This window comes from Bos javanicus, chromosome 6 (assembly GCF_032452875.1).
Source record: "Bos javanicus breed banteng chromosome 6, ARS-OSU_banteng_1.0, whole genome shotgun sequence".
Lineage (NCBI taxonomy): Eukaryota > Metazoa > Chordata > Mammalia > Artiodactyla > Bovidae > Bos > Bos javanicus.
Window position 1 is genome coordinate 6,967,833 of NC_083873.1, and position 24,341 is coordinate 6,992,173.

The window sequence follows — 24,341 nt, forward strand, 5'->3', positions numbered from 1 at the left end:
TTTGGGCTCTGGTTTCCCATTTTAAAACTGGATGAGAAGAGGCTGAGCTCTGTCTCTACTGACTCTATCCCAGGTTTGCTATCAGTTTCATATTTCTGTTAGACTTTGTCCAGGTTTAATCAGGGAATGTATTATTCTGTTTATGGCAAGTTAAAATACAGCCTGATGCAGTGTGCCATCTCAGATTCTGAATTTAATGGAGTGTATACTCGGTTCTAGAAATACAGCATTGGTACACAAGCAGGCGTGTCGTTTCATCTCAGAGTTGCTGAGTCAGCCAGTCTCCTGGTGCGACTCCCCTCTCGTGAGTCCATCCTGTGTTCTGCCTTCAGCACAGTCCTTTCGGAGCTTGCAGCACTGTGAGGCAGAAAGAGCTCGGATTGGGAGTTTGGCACGCCTGCACGCAGACCCAGGTTCTCTTCCTTACTGTCCTGAGCTTTGCTCATCCCACCTCTTTGAACCTCAGCGTTGCCCTCTGTAAGATGTGGGGACTAAGACCTGCCCTGCGGGGCCAGCATGAGGATTGGGGGTGACTCTGTGTGCTGCGTGTGTCTGTGTCTGTACGCTTGCCTTGTTGTTCAGCCACTAAGTCGTGTCCAACTCTGCGACCCCGTGGAATGCAGCACACCAGACTTCCCTGTCCTTCACCATCTCCTGGAACTTGCTCAAACTCATGGCCATTGAGTTGATGATGCCATCCAACCATCTCATCCTCTGTTGCCCCCTTCTCCTCCCGCCTTCTGTCTTTCCCAGCATCAGGGTCTTTTCCAATGAGTCAGCTCTTTGCATCAGGTGGCCAAAGTATTGGAGCTTCAGCATCAGTCCTTCCAATGAATATTCGGGATTGATTTCCTTCAGGACTGACTGGTGTGCATGCATGGAAGTATCTTTATATGTATGTGGGGTCTTGACCTGTAGAACGGGCTGATATAGATTACAGATGATGTTACTGTTAGAGATACTACTATTAAAACAGACTTCAGATTACTTCATTTCCTCGACTAAAAGTGATTTGTTCCTGATTACTTACAGAATCCATCCAAACTTGTTAAATGAATTCATATTTATTTGGTACTTAAGACCTGGTTAGGTTGAGCTATATGAAATTACTGATTTTTTCTGTTTTGTTGACCGACAAAAATGGCAGTTTCATTTCAGCCTAATAGTAAGTGTTACATTTGTAGTTTTTAATATTTTAGTTGGAGGCTTTTTACAGGCCTAATGAATATTCCTTACCAGCCTCATCTCTCACCTGTTTCTTTCTTTTACATCTGCCTCAGCCATACTAAACTCACCCCCTTCCGCTCATGTCACCGATTCTCACTTTGTGCTATTATCTCTGCAACAGATTAGTACTGTTTTTGTTCACCATTGTACCCTAGAAATTCACCTGGTATCTAGAATATAATGGTCACCCAACAAATATTTATTGAACAAATGTACTTGGTATATATAACTCTAACCCTTTTAGTTGGGAAATTCTTAGTTCTTCCAAACTCACTTTATTTATTTATTTTTTCAAACTCACTTTAATTTTCCCTGAGAAAGCTCCTCTAATTTCTTCCCCCACAGTGCTTCATAGACACTCCTATTATAACCCTGTTCCATTAAATTTTACTGTGGTTTGGGTCATCTTTCCTACAAGCTATGAGCTACTTAGAGCAGGATCATACTTGTTTGTTCATTCATTTACTTTGTCATTCAGCAAATATTCAGTACCTGTTACCATTGTGGTTAATATTTATTAAGTGTTTGCTATGCATAAAGATGTCTTCTAAATACTTTATGTGTATTAATTCATTTAATCCTCCCTGTAACTTACTGAGATAGGCATTAATCTCATCTTCATTTTACAGAATGTGAAACCAAAGCACAGAATGCTTAGGTAATTTACCAAGATACTCAGCTAATGGGAAGCAAAGCTAGAATTTGAATCCCAACATTTTGATGCTAGAAGCCATGCTCTTAACTACTCACCTACTGCCTCAATTCAGAAGTAAAAGACACAGTGCTGTTCTTTTCTTTCCTTTGTTTGGCTATGCCTGCAACATGTAGGATCTCAGTTCCCTGACCTGGTGTCAAACCTCTACCCCCTGCACTGGGAGCACAGACTCTTAACCACTGGGCCGCCGGGAGAGCCCCGTGGTCTTATTCTTAGATGAGTGCACGATCTGGCAGGGAAAAGATATAACTAAATATTAACATTATAATATTATGGTAATATTATAAGGGTAAAATGAATTTTGCTGTGGGAACTTAGACATGCGGCAACTAGCCCAGCCTGTGCAGCTAGAGTGGGGCCAACTAAGCTGAGCCTCAAGTGAACAGGTGTGGACCAGAACACAGGTGGGGAGTTCTGGAGAGGAGAAGGTCAGCGGCCAGCAGAGACGGCTGTGCTGAGGTCTGGCAGTGGGAGAGCGCGCATGTGTTAAGGAGCAACACCTGCAGGGTTTTTTGGTTTTGTGTTTTTTTTAACATAGAGGTCATTTTTAAAAATTGTGGTTAAATACACATAAAATAAAATTTGCTGTGTTAATAATTTTAAGTATACAGTTCACAGTGTTGTGCAACCATCATGATTATCCATTTCCAGAACTTTTTCATCAATCTACACTGAAACTCTCTACCCGATAAACCACTGCTCCCCAATCCTCCACTCTGCCAGTCCCTGGGGTCTTCTGTTTTACTTTCTGTCTCTCTGAATGTTTTACTTTCTGTCTCTGAATTTGCCTAGTCTAGATGCCTCGTGTAAGTGGATTCGTATAATATTTGTCCTTTTGTGTCTGGCTTATCTCACTTAGCATAATATTGTCAAAGTTTGTCCATGTCGTAGCGTGTATCAGAAGTTCATTCCTTTTTAAGGCTGAGGGATCCTCACTCTTATGTATATACTGCCTTTTGTTTATCCATTCGTCTTTTGAAGGACATTTGGGTTGTTTCCATCTTTTGACTACAGTGCACAGCTGTAGCCATGAACACTGGTATACACGCATCTCTGTGAGTCCCTCCTTCAGCTCTCTCGTGTGTATGTCTAGGAGTGGAACTGCTGGGTCATATAGTCCATATAGGGGAAGCGTAGGAGGACGGAGTGGAAAGAGGAGGAAGGAGGTGGCGAGGTCTGGATTATCATCAGCTCTCCACAGCCTGCAGCCCAGCCCTTGGCAAGAACGGAGAGCTGCCTGGCATGGAGAGAGAGCCCTGCGGTTGGGCAAGTCACACCCGTTTGCTGTGAAGCCCCTTTCTCTGGCTGATTTGCTGTTACATATTAGTAGACTTTTTAAAATTTTATTTTTTTAATTGAAGATAAATTGATTTACAGTATCATGTTAGATCCAAGTGTAGAGCAGAATGACTCAGTTTTATATATATATTCTTTTTCAGATTCTTTTCCATTATAGTTTATTACAAAATATTGAGCATATTTCCCTGTGCCATACAGTAGGTCCTCATTGATTATTTTATATATAGTGGTATGTACATATTACTCCCAACTTCCTAATTATCCCTCGGCACTCCCTTTCTCCTTTGGTAGCCATTAGTTTGTTTTCTATGTCTGTGATTCTGTTTCTGTTTTATAAATAAGTTGACTTGTGTCATATTTTAGATTCCACATATCAGTGACATTATATAATATTTGTATCTGACTTAACTTCACTTAATATAATCTCTGGGTCCATCCATGTTGCTGCAAATGGCATTATTTCTTTTTTATGGCTGAGTAATATTCCATTATTAAGTTTTATATATATGTACCACATCTTTATCCACTCATCTGTTAATGGACATTTGGGTTGCTTCATGTCTTGGCTGTTATAACGAGTGCTGCAGTGAGCATTGGGATGCATGTATCTTTTTGAATTAGTTTTCATCTTTTCCAGATATATACTCAAGAGGGACATCAGTGGGCCAAGTGGTAACTCTAGTTTTAGTTTTTAAAGGAATCTTCATACTATTCTCCATAATGACTGTACCAGTTATATTCCCACCAACAGAGTAGAGGGTTCCCTTTTCTCCACATCCTCTTTAGCATTTATTGTTTGTAGACTTTTTAATATGGCCTTTCTGACTGGTGTGAGGTGACACCTCATTATAGTTTTGTTGTGCATTTCTCTAATAATTAGTGATGTTGAGCATCTTTTCATGTGGGCTTTTAGCCACCTGTCTGTCTGTCTGTGGAGAAATGTCTGTTTAGATCTTCTGCCCATATTTTGATGAGGTTGTTTGTTTTTGTGATATTGAGCTGTATGAGCGGTTTGTATATTTTGGAGATTAATCCCTGTTGGTTGCATTGTCTGCAAATATTTTCTCTCTTTCTGTAGGTTATCTTTTTGTTTTGTTTATGGGTTCCTTTGTTGTACAAAAACTTTTCAGTTTAATTAGGTTCTATTTATTTTTTTGTTTTTATTTCCAGTACTGTAGGAGGCAGATCCAAAAAAATATTGCTGCAATTTATGTCAAAGAGCATTCTGCCCATATTTTCCTCTAGGAGTTTTATAGTTAGTGTTCAATCTTACATTTATTGATAGGTCTTTAACCCCTTTTGAGTTTATTTTCCTGTTTAGTGTTAGAGGATGTTCTACTTTCATTCTTTTCCATGTAGCTGTCCAGTTTCCCTAGCATGACTTTTTTCAGATAGTTTTTATTGATTGGTCTGTGGCTCTGCGGGGTCTCCATCACTGCGAGGTTTCTCTCTGTGGCTGGGATGGGGGGCTGCTCTCTGGCTGCGGTCCGCGGGCTTGTCACTGCCATGCTTCTCTGGGTGTGGTGCACAGGCGTCAGCAGTTGCAGCTCCCGGGCTCTAGAGCGCAGGCTCGGTTGTGGCACATAGCATCTTCCCGGACCAGGGATCGAACCTGTGTCTCCTGCATTGGCAGGTGGGTTCTTTACCACTGAGCCAACAGGGAACTCCCCGAGCACCACTTACTGAAGAGACTGCCTTTTCTTCATTGTATATTCTTGACTCCTTTGTCATAGATAAATTGACCCTAGGTGTGTGGTTTTATTTCTGGACATTAGTAGTCTTTCTAGTATGAAGCCCATGGGTCTCAGAGACATAGAAATTCACAGATGTAAGTGTCAAGACTGAAGGAACCTTGGACTTCATCTGCCCTGCTCTCTCACTTTGCAGATGTGAGTGCACTGAGGTCCTGGTAAGTTAAGTGATTCGCCCAGGACTGCACAGCTGGTTAGCAGAGAAGCCAATAAAGAGGCACACCTGCTTTAAGAATATCACTTCTTTGCCTTTGGCCGCAGGATCTGATTTAAGACTCCGTTTCTCCCTTGATTCTGTGCTTCTGCCTGTCCTGCAAGGTCCTGTTCAAGCAGTGCATCCCTTGTTTAGTCACCTGTGATCCGTGTGTAAAACTCATTGCCTCCCTTGGGCCACTGTGTAATCAATTTTGTCTTCTGTGATTCTTGCCTGCCATTTTGCAATTGTCTGCTTTATTTGCTTTATTTGTTTATTGTTGGCTTTGTTGCTCTTCATCACTGTGTGGGCTTTTGTCTGGTTGTGGTGAGTGGGGGCTACCCTCCAGGTGCAGTGCGTGGGCTGCTAACTGCAGTGACCGCTCTTGTTGCAGAGTGCAGGCCGTTGGGCAGGTGGACTCGGGAGTTGTAACTCCTGGGCTCTAGAGGACAGGCTCTGTGGCATGTGGGGTCTTCCCACATCAGGGACTGAACCTGTGTCTCCTGCATTGGCAGGTGGGTTCTTTACCACTGGGTCACCAGGGATGCCCCCAATTACCTGCTTTATTATCATTTTCTTCTACCAGACCTTAAAGCCAGAGGCTTCACCCTCTCCTGCCTCTAAGCCTCTAACTTGGGGATTACCTTCATAAATATTTGTTGAATGAATAAATTACTGAATGTTTTTTAGTCAGTTTATCCCATAAGTTTCTTTATTAAGCAGATCAAGGGATTTTGGATCTTAATTACCAAGGTTGCTAAATTATCTGCTATAAACATGCCTTTCATGCCCCATTTTGCATACCTGCTTAAGAAATAAATTCTTCATTGCTTTTTAAAAATTTATTGTTGGTGTGCATTAGCTTCTTGTAACAAGTTTGTTTAGTCACCTTCATGAACTTGTTCATATGCATATTTCATAGTAAAAAATAAGATTTTTAAAGTTAACAAATGCTCAAATTCAGTGTATTACTAGAAATGTTAACTAGTGAAAGTTGAGTACAATGAACAAATGAACAATTAAAATACACTTTAAAATATTCAGAAATTCTTATTTCCCACTGTGTATAACATTGTGTGATAATGAGGAGGAAGGTTTTATTTAAGTTATATGAAATATACAATAATAAGGGTTCAAGCATGTTTACATTTATTACCTAATATTTATTTTTCTTCTATTCCTGATGTCAAAACTCATGTTTTACCCTGTGTTAGTATTCACTTGGACTCTACCTGTCTCTGATCTTTCTTCCTGCTCCCAGAAGCTATCTGAATAATTTTCTTCGGGTATTTATTTGATCATATGGGTGGCTCAGTGGTAAAGAATCCACCTGAAAATGCAGGAATCACCGGAGACGCAGGTTGGATCCCTGGGTCAGGAAGATCCCCTGGAGGAGGAAATGGCAGCCCACTCCAGTGTTCTTGCCTGGGAAATCCTATGGACAGGGGACCCTGGCAGGCTGCAGACCATGGGGTCGCAAAGAGCAGGACAGAGCTGAGCACACACACACGCATTGCTGGAAAATGTCCCATCATTGCCCAAGGGAAAACAGGATTGGTCTGAACTCTTGTCCAAACTCACAGTTTCATGACCTGGACCCAGCTGGTCTGGGACGTAGGAGAGACTGTGATAGGTTCTAATACCCCTTTTGTCACTTCTAACCCTTTGACTTTGGTAAGTCACTTAACCTCCCAGTGTCTCAGTTTACTCCTCTGTAAAACGGGGTCATAGGGTATCAGTGTCATAGGCAATTGTGAGACTAAATTGAATTTACATATAGCAATCTTAGAATGCTGCTTAATCCATTGGCATTGATTGTTATTATCCTTGTTGCTAGTGCCACATTTCTCCCCTTTATCAGACTCTCTGCAGCAGGGCCCCCAAACTGGATTCAGCCTACAGACACGTTAATTTGTTATACAGAATAATTTATTTCTGTTTGAATTAGTTGCCATTATATAAAAATCAAAATTTTTATGTAAAAATCCAGATTTCTGTCTGGTCCCCCTAAAATGTAAAATGTGTAAATAATAGATTAAATATGAAAGGAAGCTCAGCTTCTCGGGTCCAGCCTTCCCCTCGTTCCCGACCCACCTGTGCAGTGAGGAGTGGCCAGAGAAAGGATGAGAGGTTGCAGACCCGGCAGAGTGACCGCTCATCCTTCTTTCAGCTGCTTACATCCTCCTTTCTGAGAAAAGCACACAATCAGAAGAGAACTTCTGTGGAGTCCCACCATCGCATCAGCCCCCATTCATCATATGTCCTTGTACTCTGCCTTCAGACTCTTGGCCATAAATGTGCTGCAGTTGAAATCTCCTACTGTGTGCCACTCAAGTGCACTGCTACCCTAAGTCTCCCCCCTCTCTCTTACGTCTTTAACATTTCTCTTTCTTTTACAAAGCTTTCCCCTATCTTAAACAGTGTTTTCTCGATCCACCTCCTTTACAAACTCCCCCCTTTCTTTGCTCTTGGGTGATCCTCTGTGCAGGGCAGCAAAGGAGACAGAGATGTGAAGAACAGACCTTTGGACGCAGCGGGAGGAGAGGGTGGGATGATTTGAGAGAATAGTGTTCAAACACACATATCACCGCATGTGAAACGGATAAGCAGTGCGGCTTTGCTGTGTGATGGAAGGCACACAAGCTCGTGCCTTCTGCAGCCTGGGGGCGCAGTGGCACAGGGATACCTGTGGCCGACTCGTATTGATGTGTGGCAGAGATCATCATGGTATTGTAAAGTAATCATCCGCCAATTAAAGTAAATATATTAAAAACCTTGAAAGGATTATTGCGTATTCAGCACCTGCCTCTCTCTCCTAAACTCACTGTGAGCAGCCTCCCTACCCTCCTCCTCCTCACCCCACCATCCCATCAAAAGTCTCTCTCCCGGCTCTCCAGCCCCCCTCCAGCCCACAGTCATGTTGACCTGGTGTCAGCACCTGCACAGACGGTCCTGCCTCTTCCTTGATGTACTTTCTTCACCTCCAGCACCCCAGACTCCCTCGTTTGTACACTTCTTGGTCCTTCTGCTGGTTTCTCCTTGTCTCCTGGCTTCTTTATGTCAGAGGACTCAGGGCTCAGTCCTCACTCCTCTCTTCTCTGGCCACTTTGTGGTTTTTAATCTAGTTTCCTGGCTTCGAATATTGTTTATATGCCCAGAACTCCCAAATGTGTCTCTCCAGCTCAGCTTTCATCCCAGCGCCAAGACTTTGTGTGTTTGACTGTTTACTCAGCATCACTGCTTGATCACCTAATAGATTTCCCAGATGGACATGCCTGGAGCCAGATTCCCGGTTTTCACCCACGGGCTCAAAAAAAACCCCCTTCCCTTCCCGGAGACTTTCTCTGGTCAGTTCGTGGCAGCTTCATGCTTCTGATTCCTCAGGCTGAAAACTTCGGAGTCACCTGCGTCGAGCTGATTTGGTCTCTGTGACGTCTCTGAATTCCTCCCTAGCTGCCCCAGGCGCCTCATCCCAGCCTCACTGGCCTCCTGATGTTCCTCTGCCAGCCCAGGCTCGCCCTGTCCCGACACCTGCGGGCAAATCCCTTCCCACTTTGGGACCTTTGCTCCAGTGATGCCTTTTGAAGAAGACCAATTCTATAACTGTTTAAAATTGCAGTCTTTCCCCACTGTGGTACCCCTCCCCCAGAGGTGCTTTTTCCCATAACATTTGTCATCTTCTAAGGTCCTGTGTAATTTATTGGGTTTTTTTAGTTTATGTTCCTCTGCAAGAACATAAACTCTACAAGGGAGCACCTAGGACTGTATCTAAAAGACAATCAATACACACTTGTTTGATAATTATGTTCTTTTGCCAAAATATATTGTGATTTAATTGTTAAGTTTATTTTAGATAAGTTATTCTAGTGATTTAGAAATATTCATGCCATGGATATTGGGTTTCTTTAATTTCTTTTTAATTGGAGGATAATTGCTTTATAATGCTGTATTGGTTTCTACCATAAGTATACATATATCCCCGCCCTCTTGCACCTTCTTCCCACTCCCCCGTCCCACCCCCTAGGTTTTCACAGAGCACTGGGGTGAGCCCCTGTGTTATGCGGCAGCTTTCCACTGGCTGTCTGTTTCATGCATAGTGATGTATGTATCCCAGTGCTATGCTCCAAATCTGCTCCTCCCTCTCCTTCCCCGACTGGGTCCGCAAGTCTGTTCTGTGTGTCTCTGTTCCTGCCCTGCAAATAAGCTCATCAGTGCCATTCCCATGGGTATTGTTTTAATACTCATGCATGCTGTGAAAAAAATATTTGGTCAGGAAACTTGGTGTATTTTAAAAATAGATTTGGGTGTTTTAAAAATTGTTTCTATTATAAATAGAATTTTAATTTCTAAATTGAATTACAAGTTAAGGAGGAGAACATGGTCAAAGGGAATTCTATTTGACACAGTATAACTAGCTGATATGAAATGGTATACAAATGGCTTACCTTTCTCATAACGGATGTGTTGATAGGAGAGGATGAAGAAGGAATTTTATTCTTATGTTTTGTGTCTTTGCTTTACTTTTCCCACTGAATCTAAATACCTCTCAAATCTCTTGAGTGGCTGTGTTAATACCCTGCTTATGGAAAATAATACTTTAAAATCTTTTACATTTTTATAGCAGTATTTAGTGTCTTATTTTACAAGAAACTATAGTGTGCTTAGAGTATAGATCATCAAATTATACAGTGCTCCTTTTTATTTTTTAGAAATCATGAAGCTTTACAAATAAGGCAATGCATTGCCTAGACGTGCCTTTATAAATATTTAAATATACAGGGCAGGTTGTGAGTCTGCACCATTGACCGTTTCAGGCAATGCCAGTCCCCGGTACATCCGCTGCACCACGTACTGCTTTCCCTGCACGTCAGATATGGCCAAGCAAGCTCAGATCCCGTTAGCCGCCATCATCAAGCCCTTTGCCACGATCCCTTCGAATGAGGTAAGTGATGAAAATAGTAATTCAGTAATTTAATAACTCTAAAATTCCTCTTTTGTCATTATTTTCCTGTATATTTTTCTGTATCATAAACAGAAAACTGGAGCGCGAAAAACATGTAGTCATTCAATTCATTAAGTAAACCAAGAACTGACCATATAGCACAGGGAACTCTGCTTAATGCTCTGTGGTGACTTAAATGGGAAGAAAACCCAAAAACGAGGGGATGTGTGTGTGTATATATACATATATATAGCTGACTCCTTGGCTGTACCACAGAAACTAACACAATATTATGAGGCAACTAAACTCCAAATTTTTAAAAAGTAAGTTTAAGAAGAAAGAGAAAAAAATCTGATAAACTGTGTTTTTTTGGCATCCTGTATTCCAAACACAGATGGGCTAGGTCTCTTTTTGGCCTATTGTAACAGTGCACATGAGCTGTAGCCTGCCAGACTCCTCTGTCCATGGAATTCTCCAGGGAAGAATACTGGAGTGGGTAGCCAGCCGTTCGCTTCTCCAGGGGATCTTCCCAACCCAGGGATCGAACCCAGGTCTCCTGCATTGCAGACGGATGTTTTACCAGCTGAGCTACCAGGGAAGCCCCTGGTTTGTGTCATTGGAAAAGTCCCTGATTCTGGGAAAGATTGAGGACAGAAGGAGAAGAGGGCATCAGAGAATGAGATGGCCTGATGGCATCACTGATGCAATGGACATGAACTTGGGCAAACTTTGGGGATGGTGAGGGACAGAGAAGCCTGGCATGCCCAGTCCATGGGATTGCAAAGAGTCGGACACAACTGGTGACTCAACAACAACAACAGCAATGCACATATACAGGAAATACAGACTGTCAGAAAATGACAGATACCCAAACCTCTTGTGAAGTCTTTACGCCCTAGCTCAGTACTGCAGCATCGAGGTGCTCTGGTAAAAGGAAGATAATGCAGGCTGAGGTCCTTGGTCTTACTACATCTGCTTTAGTAATCACTGGGCCAGAATTCTTATAAGCCCCTGTCTAAACTCAGCAGGCGGAGAAGGCAATGGCACCCCACTCCAGTACTCTTGCCTGGAAAATCCCATGGACAGAGGAGCCTGGTAGGCTGCAGTCCATGGGGTCACGAAGAGTTGAACACAACTGAGTGACTTCACTTTCACTTTTCACTTTCATTCATTGGAGAAGGAAATGGCAACCCACTCCAGTGTTCTTGCCTGGAGAATCCCAGAGACGGGGGAGCCTTGTGGGCTGCAATCTATGGGTTCGAACAGAGTCAGACACGACTGAAGTGACTTAGCAGCAGCAGCAGCAGCAAACTCAGCAGGATTAGAAAGCATGAGGTAGATCAATTGTATCTGTCAGCTGAGAAAGGTGTACCCAATTTATAGTTGCTATGCTGTATGCTATACTCGGTTGCTTCAGTCATGTCTGACTCTTTGCTACCCTATGCCTGTAGCCCACCAGGCTCCTCTCATGGAGTGTTCCAGACAAGAATACTGGAGTAGGTTGCCATTTCCTCCTTCAGGGGATCTTCCTGACCCAGGGATCGAACCCATGTCTCCGGCATTGGCAGGTGGATTCTTTACCACTGAGCCGCCTGGGAAGCCTGAAGTTTATAGTTAAGTGGCGACAAAGATAAGTGGTGTGTATTTAAGATCTCTGATATTAGGATGCTGTTAGTGGGTCCTGGGATCAGGACGTCCACTCTCTGTAGCTGCCATTCCTCCTTTTGTTGCCCCTGAGTGGTAGATGCCCACGTGCACATGGAGACAGACACGAGGTCCTGTAGCAAAGCTGGTCAGGTGGGGGCTGAAGGAAAGCCTTACTCGGACTGGAGCTGTGACTGTAACCTCGCGGTGGTCCAGTAAATTAGGCTGAGCTCTGGATTCTATTTGCTCGCTAAAAGCTGAAGTATAGACGCTTTTCCCAAGTTAAACCTGACCTTGGCTCTGATCCTTTGAGATCACTGACCTGATGCTTATCTAGCAGCACCTGAGCAAGAAGTAGAGCCTCTCTGCTGCTGCTGCTAAGTTGCTCAGTTGTGCCTGACTCTGTACGACCCCATAGATGGCAGCCCACCAGGCTCCCCCGTCCCTGGGATTCTCCAGGCAAGAACACTGGAGTGGGTTGCCATTTCCTTCTACAGTGCATGAAAGTGAAAAGTGAAAGTGAAGTCGCTCAGTCATGTCTGACTCTTCACGACCTCATGGACTGCACCCCACCAGGCTCCTCCGTCCATCAGATTCTCCAGGCGAGAGTACTGGAGTGGGGTGCCATTGCCTTCTCCAGAGCCTCTCTAACAGAGAACAAATCTGTACTGTTTCTTGGGCCTGTCACGCCAGCTGGGACGGGGGGTAAAGTGACCTGGGAAGGGGTAGAGGGCTGCTGTATGACCCTTCAGAGAAGGAAGGAGGAGGAGAGAGGCAGTGTCTGCGTGCACAGTGGCTGCCATCCCCTTTGAGGTGTTCACTCAGTCTTTTTATGGGTGCAGCAGAATGCCACCATCTCTGCTGAGAGCACAGTGAACTGGGTTGGAGTTGGGCATAGAAGAGGCACTGGGTTGTTCCTGGAAGCCAGTCTTACATGCAGTTATGGTCTCATAAATTGAGAAGTACATTCAGTATTTGCTTCGTGTCTTTTGTGATGGTCCCAGAAATTTAATATAATTCTCCTAAGTGGAAGTAGAAATGTTAGTTGCTCAGTCATATCCAACTCTTTGTGACCCCATGGACTGTAGCCGCCAGGCTTCTCTGTCCATGGGATCTCCCAGGCAAGAATACTGGAGTAGATTGCCATTTCCTTCTCCAAGGGATCTTCCTGGCCCAGGGATCGAACCCACATCTCCCGAGTCTCCTGCATTGCGGGTGAATTCTTTACCACTATGCCACCCAGGAAGCCCCATCATTTTATCTACTCTTTTAGTGATGGACATCTGGCTATTTCTGCTTTTCGGCTTTTGTGAATAAAGCGGCTTCTGTAAATATTCTAGTACAAGTGTTTCTATGGACACGCATTCATTTCTCTTGGATTAATACCTGTGAGTAGATTGCTGGCTAATGGGGATACATGTTTATTTAGGTTTATAACAAACTGCCAGACCATTTCCCAAAGTGGTTATATGATTTTGTAGTCTTTTCAACGTGGTATCAGAGTTCCAGTTGCTCTGCATTCTCTCCAACCTTTGGTATTGTCGTCGTTTTAATTTTAGCAGTTCTGACTGCTGTATAGTAGTATCTGTGAGAGAGATTTCTTAAATTTTAATCTTGTTCCTTTGAATAAAATTTAAAGTGTTAGTGAATAACACATCAGTGTACATGCCACCATCATTAATAGATGTTAACGTTTTGTCATATTTGACTAAGAATTAAAACTTCGTAGGATATCTCTTCTTCCCTCCCACTCTAGGCACAAACACTAATGAATTTGGTGTGTATCCTTCCTATACATGTGGATTTTATATATTTGACTTCATATATATGTGTCTATAACAACATGTAGTATTTTTTGCTTTTTAATGAATCAATTACTTTTAAATAGGTACCATACAAACATTCAAAAGATGAAAGTGGTATACAGTGAAGAAGGTTGCTTCCTACCCCTCCGCCCCACCCTTACAATTCTTACTCATTCTTTGTGATTCCTTCTAGAAATAAGTATGCATATACCAGCATATCAATATCCATCCTTCAAAAATAAATGTATAAGTGACAGTATAGCATACTATCACCACTCCACTCCACCACTGGCTGGATGAAAGTCTGGGTCACCAAGCATTTAGGCCTTCTTGGCAGCCTTCCCTCTTGTGGTCTCCACGACGCCCTCCTGGTGTATCTTTTCCAGCCTCACAGGGAGAGAGCATTTTAGTTCCTTTTGTTACCATCCTCACTTCTAATCCTGGGGCCCATTAAGGCTTAAGTTTTGGGTTTCCTCTTTTTTTTTTTTTCCTCTTTCTTTTTTATTTTTTAAAGTATGAAAATATAATAACACATTTATAGGAGACTTGGAAAATACAGAACAAAGTTACATATAGTACCACTATATATTGCAATTATTTTTTTAAGTAGACAAATTAAGATTTTTAGTTGGAATTTCAATATCAAACTCTCAAAAATTAATAGAATGAATATATAGAAAAGTAGAAAGATTTAGTAGACCTGAAAAGCACCATGAACCAATTCAACATAACTAAGATTTATACAGTTTTCACACAGTGATAGGATAAACTGGGAGGCACTGGAGTATATCCAGGGACATAAAACACGTGCAAAAGTTTCTTGGTCTAAAGGCATTGAAATCATACAGAGTCTGTTCTCATGGAATTATGTTAAAAATCTGTATCAAAAGATATTTGAAAATAACTCGGGGTCTCCTCTTTTTTCTCTTAGACTCTGTATCCCCCCAAAGACTAAGTATCATCTGTAACAGTTACTGATGAGAATAATAATAGTCATAACTTATAAAGCACTTAGTGAACACAGTTAGAAATGTTTTAAATATATGTTCATTTAGTTAATTCTCATATCAGCCTACTTATTGTTCCATTTTTGGTATAAGGAAACTGAGGCACAGAGTTAGATAACTCTTAAGATCAATAGCTGTGAGGAAGGCCGAGCGCCGAAGAATTGATGCTTTTGAACTGTGGTGTTGGAGAAGACTCCTGAGAGTCCCTTGGACTGCAAGGAGATCCAACCAGTCCATTCTAAAGGAGATCAGCCCTGGGATTTCTTTGGAAGGACTGATGCTAAAGCTGAAACTCCAATACTTTGGCCACCTCATGCGAAGAGTTGACTCATTGGAAAAGACTCTGATGCTGGGAGGGATTGGGGGCAGGAGGAGAAGGGGACGACAGAGGATGAGATGGCTGGATGGCATCACCGACTCGATGGACGTGAGTTTGAGTAAATTCCGGGAGTTGGTGATGGACAGGGAGGCCTGGTGTGCTGCGATTCATGGGGTCGCAAAGAGTCAGACACGACTGAGTGACTGATCTGATCTGATCTGAAGACCAGGAGCTAATAAATGTTACCTAAGACCAGTGGCTACTAAGTAACAGAGCTGGGATTCCAAGCCAGGTGGTCAGAAGCCAGGTCCTTAACTCTAAGTCACTGTACTATTGGCTGTCATTCATTCATTCCTGTATCTGTAGCCCCACCTTCACATACCCAAATGCCTTTCTAGAATCTCTTCTTGAGTACCTCTTAGAACCCTCACACTTAACATGTTCAAAAACGAATTTCTGATCTCAACACCCTAAACCTGTTCATTCTTCCACATATCCAAGCCCAAAGCTAAACAGTTATAGTTAATAATAGAGAATAAGGGGTATGCTGATTTTTAAAACATATTTATTTGGCTGCACCGGATCTTAGTTGTGGCGTGTGGGATCTAGTTCCCTGACCAGGGATCAAACCTGGACCTCCTGCATTGGGAACATGGAGTCTTAGCCACTGGACCACCAGGGAGTTTCTGATATTTTATATTTATAACCTGTAATCAAGGAAATAAGTTTTAAAGTTTGTTTCTTGAAGGAAAATGGATTGCATGAATACTGTTATCCTCCTTCTGAATAGCATCCTAATTTCTTTTCCTCTAGAATAAATGACTTGCTTATTTTTAGGTATAGTAAAAGTTTAGGATTTTATTCCTTATATTGCCACTATTGCTGCAATTTAAAAAAAGATATCCTTCAAGATACCCTGATTTGGCATCTATCACAAGGATTTATTTAGTATAGCTTTTTTTTTTTTAAGTCAGTTCTGTTGTTTGACAGAACCTTTAAAGCATGTCATTGTGTTAGCAACGGACGATAAAAATAAACCTAACCCAAGCAATTACTACCCGAGAATGTTCCCCATGAGCATTTGCTTTGGAGATGTACGCTATTTCCAAGGACATATCTGTGTCATCTTTGTTTAATATTTCATGCTACTTACTATAAATTTTAACTTTTTTGGTATTTGTTTTAAGTGAAACCCATTACTATATTAATACAATTCAATATGAGGTATTTATCCAGCAAAAGTAATCAGTTATCTTGTAGGCTATTTTGCTTAGTAACCTGTGAATTTATTTTTGATGTTGTATTTTAAGAACTAAGGTAGAAATGGTAGATTTCTGGCAAAAATTATACTTAGTTCTTCATTTCCTTTAAAATAGGAACTTCTATATTTGGGGCAAGTGTGTACATCATCTAATTATACATAAAATTAAGTAATTTCACCTATAAAACAGATGGCAGAAACTTTTACTCCATTTGGGAATAGATTCAGGAATATCTATGAATTTTCTTAGATTAGAAATGTATATAATAGTCAAAGTAATTTCCTTTCTTATTGATTTAATCAGATACTTTTTTTATCCAGGACTTTAAACTTCACTTGATTTATAATCAACTATTAACTCTGTAGGAACTTAGCTGGACTTTAGGGACACAGGGAAAAACAAGACCAGTTATTCTTGTCTAAAACAGGTAGAAAATCTGGGACATAACTAATTTTTGTACAGTGTGAAAAAGTGAGAATAATCTTATTCTTTGGAGTTTAGGTTCAGAGAAATTGTACCTTAGTTATGACTTAATGCTATGAAAGTTCTGCACTCAATATGCCAGCAAATTTGGAAACCTCAGCAGTGGCCACAGGACTGGAAAAGGTCAGTTTTCATTCTAATCCCAAAGAAAGACAATGCCAAAGCATGCTCAGACTACCGCACAATTGCACTCATCTCACATGCTAGTAAAGTAATGCTCAAAATTCTCCAGGCCAGTCTTTGGCAATACGTGAACCGTAAACTTCCAGATGTTCAAGCAGGGTTTAGAAAGGCAGAGGAACCAGAGATCAAATTGCCAACATCCGCTGGATCATTGAAAAAGCAAGAGAGTTCCAGAAAAACATCTATTTCTGCTTTATTGACTATGCCAAAGCCTTTGACTGTGTAGATCACCACAAACTGTGGAAAATTCTTCAAGAGATGGGAATACTAGACCACCTGACCTGCCTCCTGAGAAATCTGTATGCAGGTCAAGAAGCAACAATTAGAACTGGACATGGAACAACAGACTGGTTCCAAATAGGAAAAGGAGTATGTCAAGGCTGTATATTGCCACCCGGCTTATTTAACTTACATGCAGAGTACATCATGAGAAAAACGCTGGGCTGGATGAAGCACAAGCTGGAATCAGGATTGCTGGGAGAAATACCGATAACCTCAGATATGCAGATGACACCACCCTTATGGCAGAAAGCAAAGAGGAAGTAAAAAGCCTCTTGATGAAAGTGAAAGAAGAGAGTGAAAAAGTTGGCTTAAAACTCAACATTCAGAAAACTAAGATCATGGCATCCGGTCCCATCACTTCATGGCAAATAGATGGGGAAACAATTGAAATGGTGAGAGACTTTATTTTCATGGGCTCCAAAATCACTGCAGATGGTGACTGCAGCAGTGAAATTAAAAGACGCTTCCTCCTTGGAAGAAAAGCTATGACCAACCTAGACAGAATATTATAAAGCAGAGACATTACTTTGCTGACAAAGGTCCGTCTAGTCAAAGCTATGGTTTTTCCAGTAGTCATATGTGGATGTGAGAGTTGGACTATAAAGAAAGCTGAGCACCAAAGAATTGATGCTTTTGAACTGTGGTGTTGGAGAAAACTCTTGAGAGTCCCTTGGACTTCAAGGAGATTCAACCAGTCCATCCTAAAGGAGATCGGTCCTGAATATTCATTGGAAGGACTGATGCTGAAACTGAAACTCCAATACTTTGCCACCTGATGAGAAGAGCTGACTCATTTGAAAAGACCCTGATACTGGGAAAGATTGAGGGCAGGAGGAGAAGGGGCTGACAGAGAATTAATTGGTTGGATGACATTACCAACGCGATGGACAGGAGTCTGGGTAAACTCCAGGAGTTGGTGATGGACAGGGAGCCCTAATGTGCTGCCATCCATGGGGTCGCAAAGAGTCAAACACATCTGAGTGACTGAACTGAGCTGAACTGAGTATGACTTAATGGATAAGGAAGTTTGTACTGTTATTAAATAGTTTAAATTATTTTTCTTCATGATTGTTCATAGTCTGATAGATTTGGTAGATATGCAGAATATGCCATTGGAAAGAAAAAGGGTTGGATGTTAGTGAACTGACAAATGGGGTTAACAAAAAAGGGAAAAACTGTCAGAGAAAAAATGAACACCAGCACATTACATCCACATCCGTCGCCTACAGAAGGCACTGCTTGGTCATGCAGTAGCCTTAGCTGTCTTGCTGGCATGAGTTGGCAGAGTTTGGGCAGAGTTTCCACTGCTGTTTAATCCATCAAAGGGAAGAAAATCTGCTTCACAGTCATAGTTTGTGTGTCAACTTTTTAAAAGGAAGCCAGCAGCTTGCGAAAAAGGTGTTATCTGAGTTTTATAGATGAAGAAGTTCTACAGGTTATGGGGCAATTAAAATCACACAGTAAAATCATTGCTAATAAGTAATGCTATGGAAATCAAGGTTCCAAATTCCAAGTTCTTTCAGCAATATCTGGCTTACTGAGGTTTTATTTAAACACATAAAATAACATTCTTTTTCTTGTTAGCAGAGATCTCTTGCTCCTACAAACTTGTGGGTTAGCTTGACATGTCCACCTTAGACCTCTTTTCTTGAAGTCTTTATTTCACGTTACTGCTTACTGCTCCTTGACAGCAGAGACCATCTGGACTGCGGCAGTGGGCTGGGCATACTGTAGAGGTCCTGACCGAACAAATGCATTCTCCTGAGGGCTGGACAGACATTTAAAAGGCAAAGACAGACCAAACTGCTGAACAGTGGCTGAGTTCTCTAGGTATATTAGGCTTCTAACAAACTCTGTGAATACAGAAAAAAAAAATCATTTCAGAGGTTGTCGATGTATTCTATCACCTATTAATGTGATAGCTGTATATTCTGTCATACTAATGAGAAAGGTTATATTTCATTTTAAAGAACAGAACAGAAAAGTAAGTAGGGAGACTATTTTAATAATTAATATTTTTTTTAGTTTTTGGTTGTGCTGGGTCTCTTTCTCTAGCTGTGACGAGCGGGGTCTGCTCTTCCTTGCAGCACGATCTGCTCACTGCTGGGGCTTCTCATTGCCCAGTGCAGGCTGTCGGTGCACCACGAGCTTTGTTAGCTACACAGGCTTGGTCGTTGGAGCTTCCAGGCTCCAGAGCACAGGCATAGCAGTTGTGGTGCACGGGCTCAGTTGCTCCATGGTATGTGGAATCTCCCCGGACCAGGGATCAAACCTTTGGCCCCTGCATTGGCAGGTGGATTCTTATCCTCTCTACCACTGGGGAAGTCCTAGGAAAAATTTTTGATCATATAAAGGTATTTGAGAAACCATGTTAAAAAACAGACTACTTTCTCCAAAGCACAGTAGATAGTAAGCATAATGTGGAACACTGGGCCAGGAAGCAGGAAATGTAGGTCTGTGCTGTGCCTTGTATTGTGACCTTAAGCTTCCATTCCCAAGAAGGAGAAGCCTGTTCTGACGTTCTGTAAATCTCAAAGGCTAATGTCTACCTTCCTCTTCCACTCCTTCTTAGGTTTTCAGCATGGATTACCATGTACTTGTCACACATCCTGTATGTTATTAGAAATTCATGTGAACATTTTCAAGCCAACCCCAAGGGGTTTCATTAATATTATACTTTTAGTATAAGAAACCTATAATATATTATTTACTTAAAAAGTACATGAAGATTGTGAAACTATGCATCTTTATATCTAACCCGGATTTAGCTAGCTTTAGTTATAAATATGCTCTGCAGTGAAACTGATTACTGCATAAGACTGTGTCCTAAGGAACTTAAAGACTTATATCTTAAATTATTTTAAAATGAAAGCTTCAAAAGCCTGAATCTATTTTTAACATGTGTATCATAATCTTAAATTGTTTGCTTTAATGCAGTATTTTAAAAGTATTTACATAAGAACTTGGAAACATAGATTGTATGTACTCATGTAGAAATAGAAATATGAACATAAGATTTAAAATATTTAATGTATAAAGTTACTTTAGAAACTGAATCGTATGCCTTAAGGATTTTGGTCGCTGTTTGTATACTGCTATGAGAAAGTACTATGAAAAAAAGCTCGGCAGCTGGAGAACAGAATGTTATCCCTTTTTAGAATGGTGTTACAGCAGACACACAGAGCTGCCACATTTTTCAGGGCAAAGGTTGTTAGGATCCTGTTTTAAGTTACGGTTTAGAAAGTTAAATACACCAACCTTATTTTTTCAATCTTGAAATTATTCATATAAATATTTCTTTTATTAAATGGAGAATTATGTTGGGAGAAACAAGAAGAAAAGAGAAAGCATTCTTCCTTGGTTTGATTTTCAGTGAATCCATAAGTGGGTTTTATGACCTTTGGTGCCTGGCAACTGAGTGTTGTGGTTATTGAGTCGCTCAACTGTGTTCGATGTTTTGCAACCCCATGGACTGCAGCACACCAGGCTTCCCTGTCCTTCACTATCTCCAGGAGTTTGCTCAAACTCATGTCCATGATGATGGACATGAGTCGATGATGTCATCCAACATCTGTTGCCCCCTTTTCCTCTTGCTCTCAATCTTTCCCACCACCAAGGTCTTTTCCAATGAGTCTGCTCTTCTCATCAGGTGGGCAAAGTATTGGAACTTCAGCTTCAGCATCAGTCCTTCCAGTGAATATTCAGGGTTGATTTCCTTTAAGATTGGCTCGTTTGATCTCCTTGCAGTCCAAGTTACTCTCAAGAGTCTTCTCCAGCACCACAGTTCAAAAGCATCAGTTCTTCGGCGCTCAGTTTCTTTATGGTCCACCTCTCACATCAGTACATGACTACTGGAAAAACCATAGCTTTGACTGTATGGAACTTTGTTGGCAAAGTAATGTCTCTGCTTTTTAATATACTGTTTAAGTTCATCATAACTTTTCTTCCAAGGAGCAAGCATCTTTTAATTTCATGGCTGCAGTCTGTCCACAGTGATTTTGGAGCCCAAGAAAATAAAAGTCAGCCACTGTTTCCATTGTTTCCCCATCTATTTTCCATGAAGTGATGGGACCAGATGCCATGATCTTAGGTTTTTGAATGTTGAGTTTTAAGCCAACTTTTTCACTCTCCTCTTAAACCTTCATCAAGAGGCTCTTCAATTCTTCTTCACTTTCTGCCATTAAGGTGGTATCATCTGCATATCTGAGGTTATTGATATTTTTCCCAGCAATCTTGATTCCAGCTTGTGCCTCATCCAGCCTGGCATTTCACATGATGTGCTCTACATATAAGTTAAATAAGCAGGGTGACAGGATACAGCCTTGACGTACTCCTTTCCCGATTTGGAACCAGTCTGTTGTTTCATGTCTGACTCCTGCTTCTTGACCTACATACAGATTTCTCAGGAGGCAGGTAGTGTGGTCTGGTATTCCATCTTTTTAAGAATTTTCCAGTTTGTTGTGATCCACACAGTCAAAGGCTTTAGTGTAGTCTATGAAGCAGAAGTAGATGTTCTTTGGACTTGCCTTGCATTTTCTATGATCCAGCAAATGTTGGCAATTTGATCTCTGGTTCCTTTGCCTTTTCTAAATCCAGCTTATACATCTGGAAATTCTCATTTCACGTACTATTGAAGCCTGGCTTGAAGGATTTTGAGCATTACTTTGATAGCATGTGAAGTGAGTACAATTGTGTGGTAGTTTGAACATTCTTTAGCATTGCCCTTATTTGGGATTGGGATGAAAACTGACCTTTTCCAGTCCTGTGGCCACTGCTGAGGTTTCCAAATTTGCTGGCATATTGAGCACAGCACTTTCACAGCATCATGTTTTAATATCTGAAATAGCCCAGCTGGAATTCCATCAGCCCCACTCTTTGTTCATAGTAAGGCCCACTGGACTTCACACTCCAGGATGTCTTTTCTAGGTGACTGGTCACACCATGGTGGTTATCTGGGTCATTGAGACCTTTTTTGTCCAGTTCTGTGTATTCTTGCCACCTCTTCTTAATCTCTTCTGCTTCTCCTGGGTCCATACTGTTTTTGTTTCTTGATTGTGCCCATCTTTGTGTGAAATGTTCCCTTCTTATGTACAGTGTCCAAGACCAGGCTCCCTGGGTGTGGAACAGTGGGCATCCACAGACAACCACTGCAGCTGAGGAAGTATTTTAGAGCCTCTCACTATCATTTTATCATTTATCTCACTATCATTTTGTCATTTATCACTATCATTATCAATTCTAAGGTCCGCATTTTCTCACACTTTGACATTTCTAAAATAGGAGTATGTCTTACTAACAGTGACTTCTTAGCATTATGTCATGATTAGTTGGAAGCTTTGATGGGATTTTAGAATCATTGAAATACATCTGTGTACCCTGCTTGATGATTTCTAACTCCAGTTATGTTTTGTAGTAATTACTGGGACTTGAAGTTTACATAGTTGATGTGTCTTCTCAGTGGTAAAGTATGAGAAAGTAAAAAATTTAAAGATTTTTATTTGAAAGTTTCCTGAGCAACAAGTTCTCACTGAATAAAAGGCTAAACAATTTTTTAAAAATAAAGTCCTATTTTTAAGGAAGGAAGAAAAAGAAAGCCTGTGCAAACCTGTAGTTTGGAATTCTTTCATGGAATATTTGAAAATGACACCCGAGCTTGTCTGGTGCGTGAATGATCGGGGCGTGATTCTCTGGCAGGAGTTGAGCATCATATGGGCAGTGTGGTATGGGCAGGAGCTTGGGCGTCAAATGAAGTTGGGTGCACAAACTGACCGTGAAAAATTTTCCATAACGTTTTTAAACCTCACTTTTCTCATAAAATTATAGCACCACTTAACACTTAATTTAAAAATAAGCTGGTATGAGAAATGAGTATCTTTATCATTGGTTACCACTGTTTGCTGTACAGAATTAAATTCTTCTTTGGAAAATTTCATTTAATCCAACATTCATTGGTTTGGGGTGTCTACTGTGAGCAAGGAAGAGAAGTATGAAAACTGTGGTAGCTTCCGTTCACCTGCAGTGTACACACCCAAGAGAGACACAGCCAAACCCGTCCAGTGACTGTAATGCCTGTCTCACGTAAGAAGGAGCAAACTGGCGTGGGTGCCACAGCTTGTGTTCACGTAAGAAGGGCAGAGCTACTCATTTACGTTTTTGAAAAGAAATGTTGCATGGTCTCTATCATTTGATATTATATTGCTCTTTTCTATTTTTTACTATTCAAATGAAAAACACCCACCGTTATAATTACATAAAAATGTGTTTAGCTTTAGTTTCTTCATAAGGTGCTTCATGGGCACTTGCTGGAATAATTTTCCCTCAACCTCCTTCACACTATCCTGCCCTTTTAGCCTAGTTAATTCCTGTTCACCTTTTAAATTTCAGTTCAAGGTCACCTCCTCAGGAGAGCTTTCGAGAATTCCTGGCATTATACTCCCTGGAGCTCTAGTACTGTGTGTCACAGTTTGCAGTTGTGTATTTTTGTTTTTGACTCCTGTTTTTCTCCCATTAGATTCCATGAGGGTAGGGACCACCTGTAACTTTTTCTCACTATTTCATTTCCCAAGACCTAAAACAGTTCCTGAGAATTTTTGCGCCAAGTAAATATTTAATTGGATAGTTTCATTACATGGTATCATTAGTGTATGGAAGTAAATTGGAATTTTGAGACCAGGTAATTTGAAGAGTTTGCCGACTTAAACAAAATGCACAATATGAGAATTATGAGTTGTTTTATTTGGGGGCAAAATAAAGACCATAGCCTGGGAGATAGCATTTCAGATACCTCTGAGAAACTGCTTCAAAGAGTTGGGAGGAAGGTCAGTATATATGTGATTTTGGTAAAGGGAGAGTACATGAATCAAGCACAGGTTTTTGTGAAGAAGGTATCTGCTGGTCATTTGAAGGTGTCTGCTGGTCTATTGAGGGTGTCCGCTGGTCTAGTGAGGGTGTGCGCTGGCCATGTGAAGGTGTCTGCTGGTCTAGGGAAGGTGTCTGCTGGTCATGTGAAGGTGTCTGCTGGTCTAGGGAAGGTGTCTTCTGGTCATGTGAAGGTGTCTCCTGGTCATGTGAAGGTGTCTGCTGGTCATGTGAAGGTGTCTGCTGGTCTAGGGAAGGTGTCTGCTGGTCATGTGAAGGTGTCTGCAGGTCATGTGAAGGTGTCTGCTGGTCATGTGAAGGTGTCTGCTGGTCTAGGGAAGGTGTCTGCTGGTCTAGTGAGGGTGTCTCCT

General features: G+C 41.5%; 1 protein-coding gene and 1 long non-coding RNA gene across 4 annotated transcripts in view; one reads left to right on the top strand and one right to left on the bottom strand.

Moving 5' to 3' along the window:
• SEC24D (SEC24 homolog D, COPII coat complex component) overlaps positions 1–24,341 on the top strand; it is a 115,131-nt gene that overhangs the window by 29,232 nt on the left and 61,558 nt on the right. For all 3 annotated transcript variants that reach the window (XM_061421164.1, XM_061421166.1, XM_061421165.1), the window contains exon 8: positions 10,000–10,127. In XM_061421164.1, the coding sequence (XP_061277148.1) occupies positions 10,000–10,127 (128 nt within the window). The remainder of the gene's footprint in view (positions 1–9,999; positions 10,128–24,341) is intronic.
• Positions 6,268–8,819, bottom strand: LOC133249996 (uncharacterized). The gene is made up of 3 exons (XR_009737205.1): positions 8,124–8,819; positions 7,280–7,373; positions 6,268–7,192 (listed from the first exon to the last, which is right to left on the bottom strand). It is a non-coding gene; the product is annotated as an uncharacterized LOC133249996 (long non-coding RNA).